The sequence below is a fragment of the Embiotoca jacksoni genome, unplaced genomic scaffold (genome assembly GCF_022577435.1).
Source record: "Embiotoca jacksoni isolate LCO1_2020_lvr unplaced genomic scaffold, fEmbJac1.0.p SCAF_27, whole genome shotgun sequence".
NCBI lineage: Eukaryota > Metazoa > Chordata > Actinopteri > Embiotocidae > Embiotoca > Embiotoca jacksoni.
Genome location: NW_027185378.1, coordinates 1,605,421 through 1,625,781, shown reverse-complemented (window position 1 = coordinate 1,625,781; position 20,361 = coordinate 1,605,421). Strand labels below are relative to the sequence as shown.

At 45.1% G+C, this 20,361-nt stretch overlaps 1 protein-coding gene across 1 annotated transcript; it reads left to right on the top strand.

The window, feature by feature from the left end:
* Positions 1–532: 532 nt before the first annotated feature.
* paplna (papilin a, proteoglycan-like sulfated glycoprotein) lies at positions 533–20,361 on the top strand. Its single transcript, XM_069160701.1, has 27 exons — positions 533–561; positions 2,371–2,433; positions 3,132–3,235; positions 6,393–6,453; positions 6,612–6,714; positions 6,813–6,943; positions 8,694–8,817; positions 8,907–8,987; positions 9,085–9,257; positions 9,331–9,454; positions 9,549–9,675; positions 11,682–11,886; positions 12,213–12,389; positions 12,503–12,653; positions 12,888–12,968; positions 13,715–13,898; positions 14,129–14,213; positions 14,396–14,522; positions 14,830–15,319; positions 16,563–16,721; positions 16,809–16,936; positions 17,731–17,785; positions 17,866–18,012; positions 18,086–18,213; positions 18,357–18,465; positions 18,972–19,147; positions 19,748–20,361. The coding sequence occupies exons 2-27, from the start codon at positions 2,383–2,385 to the stop codon at positions 19,906–19,908; spliced, it is 3,642 nt and encodes a 1,213-aa protein (XP_069016802.1). The 5' UTR covers positions 533–561; positions 2,371–2,382; the 3' UTR covers positions 19,909–20,361.

The window sequence follows — 20,361 nt, the reverse complement described above, 5'->3', positions numbered from 1 at the left end:
CATTAGCGGGAGGACTGGATGAATACCCTGGTATTACACGCGCCGTGGGAGAGCATGAAAATAACGCAGCAAAGTGGGAATAAAGTTTTCTCAGAGTCCTCATCTGTGCTTATGGGCAGCTCACAACAAACGAACACGCTGATTAACTGTTATTTTTACAGTCTGGAATTACAGAGTGCGCGTGTCCGTCAGGAGGGGCTGCAAGTGGGCTGGATGAGCTGCTGGTTAAAAAGCGCGCTGATGACGCCGCGGAGGAGGTTTAACCAACGAGGACTTTCTCTTCTTCTTCTTCTTCTTCTCCTTCTTCTTCTTCTTCTTCTTCTTCCTGTTGGAGAGGGAGAGAGGGACACACACACACACACACACACACACACACACACACAAAGGGGTTTCCAGCCAGATAACCCTCCTCATATATCCAGGACACACTGCGCCTCTTTTTTAGACGCATCCTCAAGAAGTCAAAGCTCCGGAGAGGAAGCAGCTGGTCGGCTCGGTGCGTCCTGAAAGGTCCAGGCGGTTCGGGACTCCAAGAAACCGCGTTTACGACCAGTCAACAGGGTGAGTACCTGATTCAAGGTGTCTTTTAGGGAAAATCTTTGAAGACAAACTCAGAGTGTTTTGAGTTAGAAGGAGGGAAATGTGTATTATTAGAGGAGATAAAAACAAGTTTTAATCTGGAAGAAGTAAATTGTTTTAGACTCATTGAACTATTTCTATTACAAGAAATAAAGTAATCGTGTAGATTTAAAGGGAAACAGTCGGTCTTTCATGAAGAGTCATCGATCATTTTACAGGCTGACCAGGTGATGCAGACATGCTGGAGGACACAGGACACATACTTCCCCTCTCTGGCTGACTAATAATTGATCATTTGATTGCATAAAAGCGTGTAATGGTCAGAAGCTGAAGGCTGCGCGACCCTAGTTCAATAAAAAAGACAGTGATGCAGGAAATATCAGGGAATTTCTGGATTGATCAGGGGCTGGTTGTGGGATCAATGTCAGCAAATGTTAACTTTTTTAGTAGCTGTGTTGCTGAGGAGCATTTTTTTTTTCTTTTTAAGCCATACACCCTGGGTTTCATTTCAAAACACTTAGCCTATATCTGAACCAACATTTTAGGTCAATTCTACTTAAATAATTAGCTGATTAATCAATGTATTGGTGGATATATAATGAATTATATATATACCCGTTTTTCTTTGGGTTTGCTGCTTTACTCTTTATTTAAATGTTTTTTAGTTTGCCGCAGACAAAACAAGAGAATTAAAAGCACCGCCTGGGACTACTTTCTTTATTTTCATGTTATTGACTTCATTATTAACTGATTAGTGAAAAACAGTGAACACATGAATCGATGAGTCATGAAATAATTTTACTCAGTTGTTCAGAGTGTTTGAGTGACTGCAGCAGGTCCAGACAGAACTGTCTCACACCACCTCCCATGACAATTACACCATCACGTTGCTCAGTTATGAGTGTCTGTGTGTTTGGGACAGGCGGGACGACTCCCTGTCCTCCCATCCCAGTGACTTGTCGCCTGGTCGCTGCGCGGGATGTGGGGTGAGGGGTGGCGGAGGTTTGGCACCACCAGCGACCCCCTTCTGTCTCTCCGAGGGGGCAGGAAATCCGCCATTTAACCAGGAAACAACAAACAAACAGCCTCTCCTGGTGCAACAAAGGAGACATTTTTAGCTCGGTTAAGCAATTAAGTGATGAGACAGCAGAAGGAAACGATAAGGCTGGTGTTTAAAGTGTTGGAGATCTCACAGGGAGCTTCTTCTTCACAGAGATGAGTTTTCAATAACTGACGGAAGTCCTTTACATCATTAAATATTATTATCTGCTTCCGATTAGATCTTTTAGATTGCTTTAGGCCTGCAAATTTGGTTTGTGATATCTTTAAATTTGTTGTTTTGTGTCACCCCAAGCCCAAAAACTCAGAGAAGACTTTAAAAACCTGCACATATCAAAATACATACAGACATTTATTGATTATTTCACTGATTGTTTCAGTCAAAAATCCCCCAAAACGTATATTTCCCACTCTGAAAACAGCCACATAAACACAGCATCGTGTGGTTTTTATCTGAAGCAGACATTACTCGCCCACAGATTATAGCTCGTCATGTGCTGTGGTCTGTTGCTGCAAACCAAACCACAGAAGAAGCAGCTGCTTTATTTATTTACGAGTTTGATGATCAGTGAACGTTTTAGGAGGTTAGACTGTCGGCCAAAACTGTTTCCTCGGGGTTCTCGTTTTTCTTGTGTGCGAGTTACCATTGTCCTGGCTCCTTTCCCAAGACGTGGTGTAATCGCCTTCATTAGTCACAGTGACTAACTCTGGATGTGTTTGTCTGTCTTCCAGGTAACAGTGAAGATGCTCCTTCCTCTGGTGATCCTTCCGCTGCTCCTGGCTCCAGCGTTCTCGGTAAACTCCCACTCTTAAATAATACACACTCGCAAAGTCAAGTCCTAAACTTTCCTTTCCCTCTTCTGTAAATCAGTGCAGTTCATCCAGCAGTTCAGGTGTAATGTAGAGCAGCAAAGATCAGCTTGATAAATCTTTTTCGTTTGTAGTCGTTGTTTACCTAATTTTTTCTGGTGTTTACTGATTCAAAAATGTGAAAATTGTCAATTTTTCATTGGTTTCTGATGCTTCATAGACTGAATTATTCCAGGAAATAAATAAAAATCAGAATATAGTATTTTGTTGACGCAACACAAGAACAAGTATAACTGCAAAAAAGTGACATTTTGCGAAAACAAATGAGTTTATTTCATGTTTGTGTCTCGTAGGTGGTCCCAGCATCCTGAAAATGTTTCAGGATTAAGTAAAATTCAATAAAGAGCAACACAAAAGACTCGATACGAAAATATTTTAAAATAACGTCTGTACTTTCTCTGAGTCTCTTATCTGTAACGTCCCAAAACATTCAGTGAGATCACAGCTGACCTTAAATTTCTATATTTAACAGGAGACTATGTCAGATTTTTTGGGGGGCAAAACTGCCCCACCTCAAGAGTTTTTGATTATATCCCATGATCCTCCTCTGCAGGTGAAGTTTGCTGAGTTAGATCTGGTTGTAGCAGCACAGATTTACATCACAATGTTTTTTTTGCGTGCAGGTGCCCAGCGTGGATTACTGGGATGCGTGGGGTCCGTACGGAGAATGCAGTCGCAGCTGCGGCAGCGGCGTGACCATGAGAACCAGACGCTGTATCACACTCAGGTACACCTGATGCACCTGTGCGCGCGTGCACGCACGCACGCACACACACACACACACACTCACTCAGGTTTCTCTTTCCTGTGTGAATAAAGTTAATTGTGAGGTTGGTGGGGACAGACTGTCTCTCGATTGTAAAAGAATGCCTTGAAGTCACAAGGACGTGGGCTTGTCTTCCATCCAGAGCACACTGCAGGGAGGGGCCCTTTTACATTAAAAGCAGGCCCGTGTTGGGTGTTGCCTGCTGGCTGCCGAAGAGGAATCAGAACCTTTATTTTTAGGAATTCAGAGGTGGTTTTTAAAATCAGCATCAGTTCATAATTTTCTGTTCTTTAAAGGAGCATTTTGCTAAATATAGTTTTGGGTTCTCTGACATCAGACTACATCAAGACGGAGTCATGTTTACTTCAGATGGCAGCTTTCTCTGTAAATGTTGTGTTAATGGCTTTTATTCTTGGAGTCTGGTTGGCGTGTTACATCATGTAACACATCAATCAATCTTGTATTCATCAGGTCGGAAATGGTGTTTGTCTTTAACACACAAAAACTCTATCACAAGTAAAACCCGTCTTACAAAATCCTACTTCAGTATCATCCCCTAAATGTACTTAAAATCATATATTACAGTCGTCAAGGTGGGTTTCAGTGGTTCCCAACCTTGGTTCACGCCCTCTTCAAAGGGTCACAAGATGAATCTGAGCGGTCATGAGATTAACGGGACAAAGAAAGATGAAAACCAAAGTTGTACGACATACGTCATTTTTATCACTTTCTCCGGCTTCTCTTTAAATTTTGCCGCCTTGTGGTAAGTAAAAATGTGACGCTGACCTTCGACATTTTGAACATGAAATATCATCCTGTTAGACATTTGTGTGAAACTGAAGTCATAATAAGCGCATGAATTCTTGAGTGAAGGCCAAAAATGTGTTTTGTGAGGTCAGAGTGACCTTTGACCCTTAAAATCACTTCATCCTTGGGATCAAGTGAACATCTGTTCCAAATTTGAAGACATTAAATATTGACCTGAAAACATAACACCTCCTATTATGACTATCACCATTGCAATAATCTGAATTCATACAATTTGGGACTTTTTTTTAAGAATTAAATTGAACAATCTTAGAAGTTTAAAGGTAAAATTGTCCTCTGGTGCAACAGTTTGCAACTCATAGACATCTGATGCTGCTGTTTTCTGAAAGGCCTCAAATCAACACGGGTGTAAACAGCAGGTTTCATCTTTAGCTATGTACTTTTAATGTGTGTTTAAATGTAAAATCTGAATCTGTGAAGTAAACTCTAATCTTTTAAAAATGTATTGGAGTAGAAATATGAAGTAACGTAGCCTTAAATTGTACTTGCAGAACATGAGTGCAGTACTTTCAAAGCAGATTTCTCCTGAACCTGTAATCTGTCTTGATACTAAGACAAACGTGTCATCTTTTACAGCTGATAAATGTTCAGCAGAACGAAGGTGTGTCTCGGTAATGGACAAATAACTTTATAAAAAGAACATGTTGGTTTCATTTTTGAAGAAAGATTCCCACCAGGCAGAACAGGCCCGTAATGAGCTGTAACATGTCTAAACACTTTTCTCTTTCACTTTGTGGGATATTCTGTTGCATTTATGTGACTGCAAACTGTAGGAAAATGCAGTTTCCCCACATTAAACATTGATTCGTCTGTGCAGAATAAAGTGAGTCCCGTCGATGTTTAGACGACTCCAACATGTCCGTGCAGTCAGTGAGTGACTCAGACTTTCTGTTAGTTTCTCCTCTTTATCTGAATGATGAATAATAGAGAAGAAGCCCCGCCCACTGCTGACGAGTCAGGTGAACTCTGTCATATCTTGTCTGCTCTGTTTGTCTGAATCGCACCTTTTAAACACTGTGATTTCACGCCTTGAATCACTGTGTGTTTTTACAGGAACTCCCATTTCAACATGCACTCATTTTAGTATATAACAGGCTATAATCAATATCAATTTCATGTGAACTATTTCAACATTTCTATTATGCATCATTTAAAACTGAAAGTCCTGACACAGCAGATGTTTAATTCTCCGTATTCCAGTGAAACGTTGTTGTGAGTTTGGACGTGTTCGAGGCGTGCTGAGAGCAGCTCGTCTAGATTTAAAGCTTAAGGGCAGGTACTTTTAAAGGTGACTTAATCATGAGGTATGAACATGGCTGGGAAGGAGGGCGGCAAAAACAATCGGCTGCCTCAGTTCACCGACGCGTGTGTTAGTGCAAAGTTTTGGGTTCAGCTGTGTTGCTTTTTTTTTTTTTTTTTTTTTTTTTACAGGTAGAGATTAAAGAGGAATGCCGCTTAATTTTAGACCTGAAACTTGTTATTTCTGTCTGAGATGTATTTGCATACGTTCACTGCATCCGGTTGTTAACGGTTTCTGTCCCACAATGAGGAAACAAGTTTTAAGGTTTGGAAATTGGAAATTTGAGAGTACAAGTTGTGGTTGAGAGAGGAAACTTTACACTTAAAGATGAGTTTACTCTCAGACATGTATTAAGACGTATAAAACGACTCTTCTTGGAACGATGATGAGTTTCTGATATAATTATCTCATTAAACTTCTTAAATTGACATTACTCCTTTTTTCCTCGTTGAAGATTCCATGAATATGCAAATGTATTTTGTTTCCAAATCTGACCTTTGACCCCTCTTCGCACAGCACTTTCGTCTCTTGTTTGTTTCCCACATAACGAGACGATGTCCCACTTTTTGATTTTTATCTCTACTTCAACACTGCAGGACAGACGCTTTTCTAAAATCTGGAAAGGCAGCTACGAGACAGAAATTCCTGTTTGAACCCAAAAAACGATTTCCAGATATTTAATGACAGGTCGTCTTTACAGCAGTATTACGGGATCTCTGTTTAAAATGGGCTCGTGTCTGTGGGTCTGGAGGACATCGTCTTGTCCCTCAGCTTGAGGCTTTTAACACAAAGTCAAGTTGGAAGTATGAAGTTTGAAAGAGTTGGACTCCGATGTCCATCTTTCTTTTCAAACCTTATTTCAAATGCAAAACCACACACGTGCCCCTATGAAATTGAGAGGATCAATATATGAAATACATCGGCGTTAATTTATAAAAAAAACATTCACTAACAGTGTCTCCTATCCATGTGTCCTTTGTGCACACGTAGGACGGACAGAGGACACAACTGTGTGGGACCAGACAAGTCACATCGCTCCTGCAACATCCAGGTGAACAAAACCAACATCAACATAAATCACAGCGTCATCTGCGGAGAAAGACTCTTTCCTTTTCACTCTCCTCTTGTTGGATATTTCACTCTGCTTTAAAGCCAGCTATATTTTGCTGACCTTTGACCTCTCTGCTGCTTACCATTGTCCCCACTCAGGACTGTCCAGAGGGATCCAGGGACTTCCGTGAAGAGCAGTGCTCCCAATTCGACGGGACCGACTTCCAGGGGAAACGTTACAAGTGGCTCCCGTATTACGGAGGTCAGAATCCTGAGAAGTTATTATTATTATTATTATTATTTCCTCATTTTTTCAAATTATTTCTAAGATGCGAAATGAAACTTGAATCTCTCTGCCAGCTGAGAACCCCTGTGAGCTGAACTGCATGCCAAGAGGAGAGAACTTCTTCTACCGCCAGCGCAGCGCCGTGGTCGATGGTACGCCGTGTCACCCAGGACGCAGGGACATCTGTGTGGAGGGAGTCTGCAAGGTAGGACGCACTGGGGAAAAAAAACACACGCAGAAAAAGAGCTTAATAAGGATTTCTGTCAGAGACTTTAAAGGGGCAAAAATGAAAAAAGCTGCATCTGTATATCACACAGAAACGGTTACATGAAAGCTTGCGGCTCGTTTTAACCCCATAATCAAACAAAGTGCTGCAACTTCAGATGTGCTACTTTAAGAGAGATTTATAGTCCCAACATGCCTCTGTTGATGTCTCCTCAGCTCCTACCTGCAGGGGAATCACTGATGTTAACGTCTGATCTGTATCTGGATGTCTGATCTGGACAAGAAAATGCGTGTTAAAGCGAGATCTAAAATCTGGAGAGAGATCAGTCAGATCAAATCTAGAGGTCAACATGTCTGTGCAATAACAGGTGTAAATGCTTAAAATAATCATATGTGCACTGCAACATCCACTAAATACTGAAAGGAGCTGCAGAGCTGTAGAAGTTCATTTAAGTCATCCGAGTTGCAGATGAAGCTGATTAATCTGCAAGTGCATGATTATTATTTTGTTTTTTTTTTAGTAAATCAAAGTCAGGGCAGCAAAATCTCTCATCTCTTATCTGTACTGGGACTCTGTGCTCACAGCCTCACCTCATTAATCAGAGAGGACACAATCAGCAGGATCAGAGATTAGTTTCACTCTGTGCTCACGTCAAACACTTCATCCCTTCTCCTGCCTCTCCCGTAATTACTGCCTCGACCCGTCAACCGGTTTCCTCATGAAACACCTCGCCTGTTTATCGTCTCCATCGCCTCCTCCGCTGTCAGAAATCTCTTCTCACGTCTTATTTTAAAACCTTATTGTTCCTCTGGTTATCTAAAAACAGAACAGAAACGTTGTGGCCCTTCATACAGTCTCATCACATTTACTCTCTCGCACTCTGGTAAAATCAGGTTTGGCTCTTCAACCTGCCAATCTGTGATGGACTGCTGCTGCTTTTTGCAGCTTTGTAAAGTTTTTTTTATGAGCAGTTTTGACTTTTTATTGATAGTCATTGCTTTTTGTGGAACAACAACAATCATTTTAAAGTTTTTATCTCAGTGGAATTACACGTTAAAATGTCAAAATATACTGTCATTATAAGGAATCAGCATTCAGGCCAGTATCATCATCCATTAAGAATAAAGAACGTTTGATTGCTCATAGTTTGTGATCACATTTAATATAGCTAAAATTTTAAAAGGCAAGTTAATTTAGAAAGAATCATTCAGACACAATGCAGCTCAAAGTGCTTCGCAGAGGCATAGAAACCCATTAAAAATAAGATATCTAGAAGAATTTAACATCGCATTTAAAATGTTAAAACATTTATTAGAAAGCCTCCTTTTTTTTTTTTTAAAGTCCTGATTTAAACAAGCAGATCTCAGGAAGCTCGTTCCCAAACCAAAAGCTGCTTCACCGTACTTTGTTTGGATTCTGGGAACACAAGAGTGAACTCGTCCCCCGATGACCCGAGTGGTCTGGCTGCTTCGTAACGTTAATCTGAAACCATTTACAGTTTTACAGACGAGCGATGGGATTTATAAATCGATCCTTTGACACACAGGAAGCCGTTTCAGTGATTTAAATTGAAATAAGTGACGGAAAAACTTTCCTAACAGCTTTCAGAGCATCACTGAATATCTCTCCGAAGAAACACGCAGCTGATCATTGACTGGAAGAATCCAAGTTCAAGGTGAAATGTCAATGTTCTGTTTATGAAATGATTCCCCTCTTTTCCCTCCGTCAGCGTCTGGGCTGCGACAACATGCTGGAGTCTCCTCAGCAGGAGGACCCCTGCCTGCAATGTGGGGGGAACGGTCAGTCCTGCTACCGCGTCAAGAACAGCTTCAACGTCCGCGACCTGACGACCGGTAAGACGCTGCTCAACGTTTACCTCGGAGGGACCAGGAAGCAGGAAGTGTGTCCTCAGCCCGTGTTTACATCCCTTTTTCATCCTCAGGCTACAACCAGATATTCATCATCCCCGTCGGGGCGACCACCATCAGCATCAGAGAGACCGTCACCACACGCAACTACCTGGGTGGGTTTCTGTTCTGCTTTCAAAGATCAGAAGATGAAGTTTAGATTTGTTTGTCGATCATCTCTCACAAAACTTTTTAACTGTGAATCATGACCAGCTATCAAGAACCTGCGTGGAGAGTACTACCTCAATGGCCACTGGGTAATCGAGTTCTCCAGGGCGACGCCCATCGGTGGCACCATGCTGTACTACCAGCGAGGCGCCGAGGGAGACAACGTCCCGGAGACCATCATAGGCCGCGGTCCCATCACCGAACCGCTCGTTGTGGAGGTAGACATCAGAAATGACTTTTTATCTTTCATACCTCAACTTCAAACCTCTAACGTCCTGTTCATCCTCTCAGCTGATCAGCCAGGAGCCCAACCAGGGGGTGGAGTTCGAGTACTACCTGCCGAACGGACGCTCCAGAGAGGGATACTACTGGAGCTTCGGATCCTGGTCGGCCTGCAGCAAAGAGTGTGGATCAGGTGAGGCCTCGGAACCGGTCCTCTGAAACCCTCGTGTTCCTCTTCTCTGCTCTGGTAAAACAAACACTCGGTTCTCCGTCTCGCCCTCCGTCAGGCTACCAGTCTCGCCTGGTCTTCTGCAGCATCGATAACGAAGCCTACCCCGACTATCTGTGTGCGTCTCTGCCGAGGCCGCAGACCAACCGCACATGCAACCCCCACCAGTGTCCTCAGATAAACAGGTAAACAGTGCTTCACCGGCAGAACGTCCCGCGGGCAGCAAGTTAACTTTTATATTCCGTTTTAAAATGAGTAAAAAAAAGTGCCCGAGCAGCTTGTTGACTGTTGTTGGTGTGCTGTGACTGTCTGAAAGGATGGCGTACCTGTATCCACCACAGTTGTGGAGATCCTCAGAGACACCCAGGGGCTATGTGTTCAGGTAACTCAGGATGAAGCCTCAGGTGGCTGCAAACACGAGAGGGGAGATCCAAATTATTAGTCCTGAAAATTCACAGTTCATTTGAATCATTTTTTTTAAATAAATCAAATCAAATCAAATAAATATCCATTCGTTTTAGCACACGGAAACAATACATTTGGTAAAAATCTCAATCTCTCCCCTTTTGGATGTGTTTGACTTTAGCGTCTGTGTTTAGAGTAAAGCCTGTTCCTTCTCGTGGGGCAACGGTCCAGCTGAGAGACCTCACCTGTACCTGGTCTCTGAGCCGGGCTGCTGCCTGTTAACCTCTGTGTCTCTGTCCGTTAGCGTAGCCGCTGTGTAGCTCGTAGTTTAAAGCCCGTCCTGCGGAGGGAGGGAGGGGGGGGGGGAGTCGGGGGTGATTGTGTCCGTCTGAGTGGGAAGCAGCAGCAGCGTGGTAGTAAAGAGCCGCGGCTTCAGTCATTGACTCTGGTATTTCCTGCTTGTTGTCTTTGATGCTGCCACTGCTCGGAAACCTGAGATGTTTCCCCACCTCCCCTCCCTCTCGTGATCCCTCGGCTGTAACAGATGGAGAGCAGAGAAGCAGTAGATGCTAAACGTGGGGCAGAGATGAAATGTTACCTGCCGGTTGTCGTTCTACTTTACAATCATTAGTGCTTGTAGTAATTAGTGTCTGCGTAAACTAACCCGGGAGGTGATGAAACTCTGATTTTCAGTATTAATGTTGTCTGATCTCTGAATCAATGTGATGTCAACGTGTCTGTGCGTCTAGTAGTTTTGTAGCTGTCGAGGATAAACTTTGTTAAAAATCCTGCATTTAAAGGAGTTTCATTCCAAAACTGATGTATGTATATTTTAAGTTTAGACCCCCCCCAAAAAAACAAATTATTTAATATGTTGATTGACTTAAAAACGAATCTGCACAAATATTGAGAATAAACATCATCATTTAATCATTTAAAGTCCTTTATCAAGCAGAAATGCTGATTATTTTCTGTCCTGGTCACTCAGATTTTAGGATTCTATATTTGTAATTTATAATTGTTCAAATCAATTCCCGGCCACTTCATGGTCAATTTAAATCCATGACTGTAAACCTCGCTGCCCAAACTTAAAACAGTTTTAACTGATTTTATTTCTGCCTTATCTCCATGTTAGTATTTTATTGTTCCTACTAGTTTTTTGTAGTCTTGTCTATAATTTATTGTTTTATTCTTCTTACTTTGCTTAATTATGCTTATTACCTATTTTTATTGATAAGCATAATTGATAAGCAAAATTACCTATTTTTATTGATGTAATCATTTACTTTACTTCAATGTAATAATTGATAATTAGGGTTACCCTCAATATCCTTTAAATTCTCTGCTAAAAATCCGTTGAGCAATTTAAGTTTGATTTTGTGTTCTGGGAAACTGTGATCAACATTTTTCTCTCTTATTTGACATATTTATTGATGAACTAGGTGACAGATGAACTATAGAATTATTGTTTAAACTCTTATGAACGAATGTAAAATGTTTCACAAGCCAAGAATTCTCACCTAAAAAGAAATGTCCACAAATGTACCCAAATTAGGTATCAATTAAGTTTTAGAAATGTCTACATCTCAGTTTAAGTTGGACATTTGAAAGTTTAGCTCCAAATTCAAACAGTAAAATCCAGAAAACAGTTTTTATGTTCAGATTTTGGAATGAACCTCCTTCCATCAGTCGTCTCTGCACTACAGATGTGTATAGAGTCCAGTATATAATACTACCGACGCAGTAGAGACGCTGACCTCTGACCCCTGTCTCTCGTGTCTCTCAGCTGGAGAACCGGCGAGTGGAACACCTGCTCGGTCACCTGCGGCGGCGGCTCTCAGCTGCGCCGCGTGGAGTGCGTTTCCCACGATGCATCGGGGCCCCGCGTGGTCGAGGACGCCGTCTGCACCGCCTACACCGAAGCTCCGCCCACTCTGCAGACCTGCAACATGCACAAGTGCGCCGAGTACCGCGTGACGGCGTGGAGCACGGTGAGTGAAACCACCTGGTACAACAAACATTAGACTCTAATGGTTTTTCAACAAAAGAGTGGAAAAAAAAGATGAACACAGACGAATAATTTGGATCAGAAATGGATCACACGAGACAAGAAATAAGATTTGTGACTTTGCTTCTGTCTGTTTAAGAAAGGACATCTCAGAAGAAGTTTAAAAAAAAAAAATTCTGCTGTGGCTCAAAGTGAAAGAAAATAACAAATTGAACAAGTCTTCCAAATCTAAAACTGATAACCGGGTCAGAAACGGAACTGAGGCCAGAAATCCCCGCCGCGCATGTCGTGACCCGCGTGTGCTTGCAGTGCTCGGTGACCTGCGGCTCCGGTGAGCAGACCAGAGAGGTGACCTGCGTGGGGTCCGGTGGGATGAGGCTGGAGGAGACGTCCTGCAGCACTCTGCTCCGTCCACTCGCCGCGCAGCCGTGCGAGATGTCCGCCTGCGTGAGACAGATCAGCTGGAACGTCGGGCAGTGGGGACTGGTGAGCCACGACCAACGCAGCTGGAAACTCGGACAAAGTCGACACAGACTGGTGGAGATAATCTGTCTCCTTTGTTTGTTTGTTTGTTTGTTTGTTTGTTTTTTTACCTGCAGTGCTCCAGGAGCTGCGGCTCCGGCTCACGAGAGCGCCAGGTGATCTGCTCCGACCGGGAGAGGAACCTGTACCCGGTGGGCCAGTGTAACGCCCAGCCCAGACCCTCCAGGGTGGAGCGCTGCAACTCCCAGCCCTGCTACAGCCCGCAGGGTGAGGCCCTCTGCAGCGTACAGCATGCATGTTAGACGACCACCTACTGACCTTCACCGCATCGTTTTGAATTCACCTCTGCCGTTATCCTGCCGAGTAATGACATTTTGTCCCGTAAGACAGAGGATACTATGAACTCAAAAAAAACGACACGAGCTTCTGTCACTGCGAGGCTCCTGCGGAGTCATGCAACCTCACTCTCCTCTGTGTTTGTTTTATCTGCTGTGTGTGCAGTTGTGCCGAGCGTTCAGGACCCACGAGGACACGACAACGCGCAGACCGGCTTCCAGCCAGACGTGCCGGATCACGCGACAGGTTTCTCTCTCTAAACTTCTCTCGGTGGCGTCGACCTCGCTCACGTTATCGTGAAAAAAAACAAAGACGGGCGAGTTCACGGCCGGAGAGTTTTCGGTGCGAGGCGACGGATGGACACGAAGGAAATGAACCACTGATGCCCGTTTTTAACGAGTTATCGACATTTAAAGCTGCGGCCTGGTCGTTTTTGTCCGAAGTAAATGTTTTTCGGAGGACTGAAATCTGACTGTAGGCGTAAGAATTTCTGCCTCTCGGCTCCTCCGCGTCCCCTCCGCTCTGCTGATATAACTCCTGTCACCGTGTCCCCAACAGACCCCTCGCCCCTCCCCCCTCCGTCCCCTCCCCATCCACCCTGTCCCTGCACTAATTATCCAGCCCTGATTGACATGTTTTCAGGGCTCCATGGGCATTGTTGGCCTGATTAAAATATTTCCGAAGCACTGAAGTGTGCTCGCGCTGGCTGTCTGTAGTTCTTCTGGCATGTTTCGGCGCCATGTGCCATCCCAGTGGTCAGGAATTTAGGGTTTGTGTTTATGTCCCGTCAGATTGTTTGTTCCGATTAAAAAAATATATTTTCTTGAGGGGGCGGGGGGGTATTATGAAGTTTTTGTCGCTCTGTGTGGACAAAAGACATAGACTCTCTTGTAAACTTGCAGAGCGATGCGTGAACGTGCCTGTTGGGGTCAGTTTGCATGTTCAACGTGTGAATCCCCCCCCCCTCCAACCCCACCACCTCCCCATCTCAGCCCGCAGGCCCGAGGCGAGGGATCCGACCCAGACGAACACGGTCCACGACCCTCACGGCTTCGCCCCGGCCCTCCACTGCAGCCAGTCTCGTTACGGCTGCTGCCCAGACGGACGCACGCCAGCCGGGGGCCCCCAGGGTCTGGGCTGCCCGCAGACCGTCCAGCCCTCCTGCATCCAGACCAGGTAGCCTGTCATTACACGGTGGCCGGGCCTCGTTTACAGTTCTTTGTCCGGGCGCCTCCACGCTGACCACACTCTGCTCTGCACGCATAAATCTGACCAGATCCCCGAAACTGAGGTTTTCTTAGAAATGTCACATTTGGAAGGTTTTCTTGTTATTTTTGGCTCCAAACTTTTCAGCACAGACCGTTTCATTGTTGGTACCTGCTCACGTCTGGTTCTGTGTGTCACAGTTACGGCTGCTGCCGAGACAGAGTGACGTCGGCTCAGGGCCCCAACAAGGAGGGCTGCGTGGAGTACGTGGCCCCGGCACCCACTGTAAGCATGAAAATCTCACACTTTAAATGTCAGCTGGTGAGGACAGAGTGAATATTGTTGGCCCCGGAATAAAACACAAGTACTTCACGAGCATTTAAAGTAACCGGGATGCAGTTCATGGGTTTATCGTAACCTTAAAACTCGACGACAAAAAGTCTTGTTGCATCGTTCTGTCTCCTCAGGTTTCTCCGTCTCTCCCCACTGAGAACGCCGTCCGGTGTCGCACCACCACCTACGGCTGCTGCTACGACCGCACCAGCACTGCAGCAGGACCCAACGGAGAGGGTTGCCCCAACCCACCCAACCACAGTAAGACACAGAGAGGCTGCGGATACTTTATAACACACAGACCGACTCCAGTGTCAACATAATCTTTAACCTGCTGGACATTGAGATGCTCCGTTCCACCGCCAGGGAGACGCAGAGCTAAAAATACCAACTGAAGCAGAGAAATGTGTTAACAGTCTGGTAGCCTGATGGGAAAAGAAACCGTCTCTTTTATTAGTTTTCTGTTAAAAATAAATGTGTTGTCGTTCCCTCATTAAGTGCTGTTAAATGATATAAAACCCTCCTCATGATAAAACCAGCTGACCCTCACCTCGTTTCTCTGCTGCAGTCGAGCGCTCTATCTGCTCGCTCCCTCGGGGCGCCGGCTCCTGCAGCAGCTGGGTGTCCCGCTACCACTTCGACGTCATCACCTCCAAGTGTGCGCAGTTCTGGTACGGGGGTTGCCACGGAAACAGCAACAACTTCATGACCCGGGCCGAGTGCCAGAGGGCGTGCCAGGTGGCCGCTCCCAGCCAGGCGGCCCCGCGGCCCGCGGCGCCCGGCGGGGCACTGACGTCCCCGAGAGAATCCGGGAGGACCGCATCTGGAGGACGCGTCACAGCCGGAGCAGGGACCTCCTCGTCCGGAGGACGCTCCAGACCCGCCGCCGGAGGGTCACGCAACATGGGGAGGATTTTCACCGTCCAGGGCGGCTCGGCCGGCGGCGCCGCCAGACAGGCCACGAGCGCCGCCACACACGCCCACAGAGGCCGAGTGCACCTGCGGCCTCACCTGCCGTCACCCGACACGGCCGCACAGCACACCGGCCCCGCCGCGAGGTAAGACCCCTGAAGACCCCAGGGAGCACGGCAACAAGCTCTACCCCCCCCCCCCCCCCACTCCGCCCCCACCAACCACCACCAGCTTCCTAACGCTGTTTACAGCCTTCTTATCCCTGCTGACGGAGCCCCGGCCCACTCGGCCCCGCTGGGCCACGGTGAACTGAAGGAGATCAGTCCAGAGACTCATCACGTGCCTCGTTCACCCGACCTCGGAAAAAAGAGCGTGAAGCTGATGTGCAAGGGTTTTTTTTAGTTGTTTTTTTAGTATTGTACTTTGTGTTTAAATATTTCCCACCGCTGACAAATTTATAGAAACAAATGTTTTTAAATGATACAAGAAAATCAGGTTCTTATGAAGGATTTTTAACTGTAAAAGTCAAGAATGAAATCTTGAGCTAATTTAACCTCTGACCTCCAGTGGTTTAACTTCTCACCTCGATGCAGTGGTGTAGTTGTCCTCCAGGGGGTGCTGCTGCTTCACTGCCCACCTCCGACCGCACCCAACGTTATGTTAACCACCCCCCTCCCAGCTTTTGATTCCTCACCACAGAATATTTCACGTGTTATTTTATGCTTCCTGCTCCTCCTGTGATGCCGATATAATCGCTTTCTAAAAACACACCGCAGCTCGTAGCTCCACAGACTCTCACGCCTGCTCACATTTCCTCCTCTAAAACCTCGACAAAGTGTCGGGACAAGTCACAGCGAAGCCTTCGTGGACGTCTCTGCTCTTTTATTAAATGTTTCTGGGACTCTTCACTTCATGTTGTTTGTGTCTGCTACCTCACCGTGTCAGTCGCCACCACCTGTCTGTGTTTCTTCACCTAGATGTCATTAGATCAACACTAATAAAGGTTCTGCTGTGATGCTTCATGTCGTCGTATGCGTGTCGTCACTAAAACCTCAACTTTTGTGTTTTAGCTCTATGTTGGGTTTCTTTTTGGGGAGTTTTATGGTGTGTTTTTAAAAAAAAAAAAATATTTGTACTGTCTGGTGTTATTTGTCTCCTCTCTTGTTGCATGTCTTCTATCTCTGAGCTCTCTCTGATGAACCCTTGCAGCCAGGTTGTGGGCGCTCTTTATGCTTGCTTTGGTGACCAACAGTAGAGCATAAAGTGACTTTATTCTCTTCCTCCCTTCAAACGTCTCCCTCTTTATTCTCTTTCTTTCACATTTCCTTTTCCTTTCCTTCCCGTCCTCTCCTTTCCTTCCTGTCTTTTCCTTGCCTCGTGTTTCCTCAGTTTGACCCTGGGAGGAGTCACCATCGATAAGACCGACCCCTCCACGGTGGAGGCGCTGGTCGGCCAGACGGTGGTGCTGCCCTGCAGAGTCAGCCCTCCGCCGTCGTCCACCGTCATCGCGGAGTGGAGGAGAGACGGCGTCCCTCTGTCCACTCGCAGGTCAGCAGAAATGCAGACTCAGAGGCTTAACATACATTTAATTTCACTTTCCGTCATTCTCTATTTGTTTACTTATGTTTCGTTCAGGCATCAGCAGCAGCCCAACGGTTCCCTGTTAGTTGGTCCTCTCACTAAGTTGGACTCCGGCTGGTTCTTGTGCGTCGCCACTCGTGAACGGGAGAGAGATCACCGCTACATCTACCTGTCTGTCTCGGGTACATTTAGTCAACACAATTCCTAAAACTATACTAGATTAATTGTATAAACGATGTCCCGTTTACATTCCAGTTTACAAAAAAGTTGGGATGCAGATTATGTAAACTCATATTTAAACAAATCAAATGTTAAAACTGAGACATTTTATTGTTTTATGAAAAATATGTGCTTATTTTGAATTGCAAAACAGTGGTAAACATGAGCCTGTCCCAACTTCTTTGAGACTTGTTGCTGCCATACAATTCCAATGAAATTTCAAATTTTTAACATTTGATAGTTTGTTTTTGGTCTATTTTCAAATAAATATAGGTTTATGTTATTTGAAAATATTCACATTTAAATTTTAAACGGTGTCCCAACTTTTTTGGAAACGGAGTTGTACTTATTTTACCCATCAAAGTCATTATCAGCACTTTCTTCTGTAGTTTCTATTAATCATTTTACTAAAATGATAACTTTAAGCTTTTTAAACATACAGACTACATGTTCCTGTAACTTTCTTTAAACACGAGTCGACTATCACCTGACGTGCGGGCGGCTAATTGGGGCCCAGATTCAGTCCAAACTTGACCGACTGTAACCCCAATTAGTGCGGCGCACGAGAGCGGAGGAGGTTGGGGTGAAGCCCTGATGTCACAGGTTGTGTCAGAACATGCTGACCTTGAAAAGTTAACCGCTCTTAATGCATGGCATGTTATGTAAGCGCTTTGTGTGTGTTCAATCTCGTGTGTGTGTGTGTGTGTGTGTGTGTGTGTGTGTGTGTGTGTGTGTGTGTGTGCGCGCGTGTGCATAGAGGGATCGTCTCAGCCGATTCCCACCTCGCTGTCCAGAGACGTCCCGTTCCCGAGGTAAGAATAAAACCCCAGTAAAGCTGTGAAAGAAGAAATTATCTGCAGCTTCAGCTTCACATTCTTCTAACTTCCCCCAGGTTCAGTATTGAACGCTCGAGCTCGTCTTCGGTGGAGATGCGCGGCGGACAAACTGTGCGACTGCCGTGCACGATCGTCCCTCCGTCGGCTCTGCAGTCCGTCAGCATCCGGTGGACTAAAGATGGACGGAGCCTCAGCGACCCCCGGTGATCATCACTTATAAGCCCCGTTATCACTGTGAGTGTGAACGGCAGCTCTGACGTCACTGCTCTCCTGCAGGTTCACGCAGCACTCAGACGGCACTCTGATCGTCGGCCCGCTGAAGTCCGATGACGCCGGCGTCTACACGTGCACCGCCTACAACCAGCAACATCTGGAGCAGAGACAGCTGCAAGTCAGAGTCCAAGGTGACTTTTATTAAACTCGTGACGCCCTTTATGATCCCCAGACCGCTTGATAGTGTAATTTCACGTAGTCGCCAATAGAGGTCACTGAAGACTCCCTGATGCCTTCTTCAGTGATGCTTTCTGATGTTTTCTTTGGCTTTTAGCGGACCTGAAGATCACCACAGCTCCCAACAACATCCAGGTGTCTGAAGGCAGCACGGCTCTGCTGCCCTGCGTGGTGTCGGGGGACAACGTCAACATCGGCTGGTCCAGGTGAAAGTTAAAGTTATGCAGCTGGAATATAATAAACAGGATGTCTTTTTAGACCTCATGCTGAAGTGACAGTCCAAGCAATGCCAAAACATGAAGCTACAGTCACAGAGTTTGAACCAAAATGAGATATTTAACATAAAAAATAAAGAAGTGACACTTTTTAAAGGACTTTAGTTCACTTTCAGGATGCAAAAAGTCAAATTATCCGGGTTTTTTTTTTTTTTTAAAGGTATTCAGACGGTTTGTGCTCAAACATAAAAAATAATGAACTTTTAGCATTTTTCAAATAAACAGTTACATGATTGACAGCTGTAAAAAGAAAAAGGGAAGGTGCAGCTGGAAGTCGCCATAAGTGAGTCATGAAAAAAGTGTAGCGTATCAATTTAGGAATTGATTGGCAATAAAGGCTTCATTTAAAACTTGATTTTGATTTTACAAAACAAGTTGAAAAAGGTGCACAAAGCTGAGTGATCCTATTTTTCTCTTCTGTTTTCTTTACAATGTAGAAACGGCGTCCCGGTGCGTCCCGACGGACATAACGTCCTCCTGTCGTCCGACGGCAGCCTGATCCTGAACAACGTGAAGCCGTCCGACGAGGGAACGTACACCTGCAACGCTTACACGGGTATCTACTCCGTGAGCGCCACGGCGGAAGTGAGGGTCATTAAAGACACACAGCAAGGTGAGAGCGAGCGTCCGGATCGGACATCCTTCCGGTTGAATGAGCAGCTTATCTGCAGTGAATTTAGAGGAAATAAAGACTTGAAACAGATTGTTTTCAAAAATCTGTTAAAAAAAAAAAAAAAAAAAAAAAAAATCTCTAAAATGAAATCTTCTCACGCATTAAAAAGTCCAAAATCTGTAAATATCTAAATGTTTTTCATTTTTAATGTTTAATTGCTGGACAAGGGACACCTCACTCTCCGTGTAAAAGTCTATTCAGAGTCTGTTTGTACACTGAAGGGTTCCCGTTTCCACATCATACATGCAAGATTTAACAAAAAGCACCATTAGTTCTCCTAAACATCATTACGTCACCGCAAGTTTGTATTCAGTGTGATGAAGGCTGTTTTCAGCTTTTATAAATTGAAGGAAATGATTTGGGAGCAAAACAACCAATTAAAACCTGTAAAAGCTCCGATATTTCTGCCCTGCAGGTGAACAAACAGTCTGCAGTGTTGATTTTATTTATTTCCTATAAAACCGGGCTGTGTTATAAATATGAATCCACCTTCGCGAGGTAAATAGGGGGACTAAAACGGGGTGAATTCTGCCGCTGCAGGTGACGATGTGCCGCCGGAGTGCGTCGACCTGCCCGACCTCGCCAACTGCGAGCTCATCGTGTACGCCCGACTCTGCTCCAACTCGTACTACTCCAGCTTCTGCTGCGCCAGCTGCACCCGCCACTCACAGAAGAACGACAGGTTTGGGCGGCTGGGTTAGAGGCCGTGGAGCGACGGGTGGAGACGGTGTTTGAAACCTCGGGGGAACTCTGAACTGCTGCGTTTGCCAAAAGGACCCAAAAGCAGGTCGTGCAGAAACGTGATTCAATAAGAGAAAAAGGGACTTCTCTGGCTTCCTGTAGGTGTAGTTCAGTCTGTAAAGTAGCACAGAGAGCTCTTCCGTCAGGGAGCTGCTGCTGAGTAAAACAAACGTACCCTGAATGTGAGGAGACCACGAACTCTTTCTGACGTCTTCAAAATAAGTTATTCACACGCTGGACCTTCGTGTTCTCTGTTTTTTAGAGAATCGTCACCTGTCATGTGTTGTTTTGGTGTTCTGATGTGGCCACGCCTGCTTTTTTAATCTACAGGTTCTGGGATGTACGAGGAGCTCCTCTTGCTTCATATTGTTTATTTTTATGTAATTATTTGATAATAAAAATCATATTTTGAT

Excerpts from the sequence above, each read along its gene's own strand:
- paplna (XM_069160701.1), top strand. The coding sequence starts at position 2,383 with ATGCTCCTTCCTCTGGTGATCCTTCCGCTGCTCCTGGCTCCAGCGTTC. Across the intron at positions 13,899-14,128 it reads CCCTCCTGCATCCAGACCAG|TTACGGCTGCTGCCGAGACA; the intron begins GTAGCCTGTCAT and ends TGTGTGTCACAG. Across the intron at positions 16,937-17,730 it reads CATCTACCTGTCTGTCTCGG|AGGGATCGTCTCAGCCGATT; the intron begins GTACATTTAGTC and ends GCGTGTGCATAG.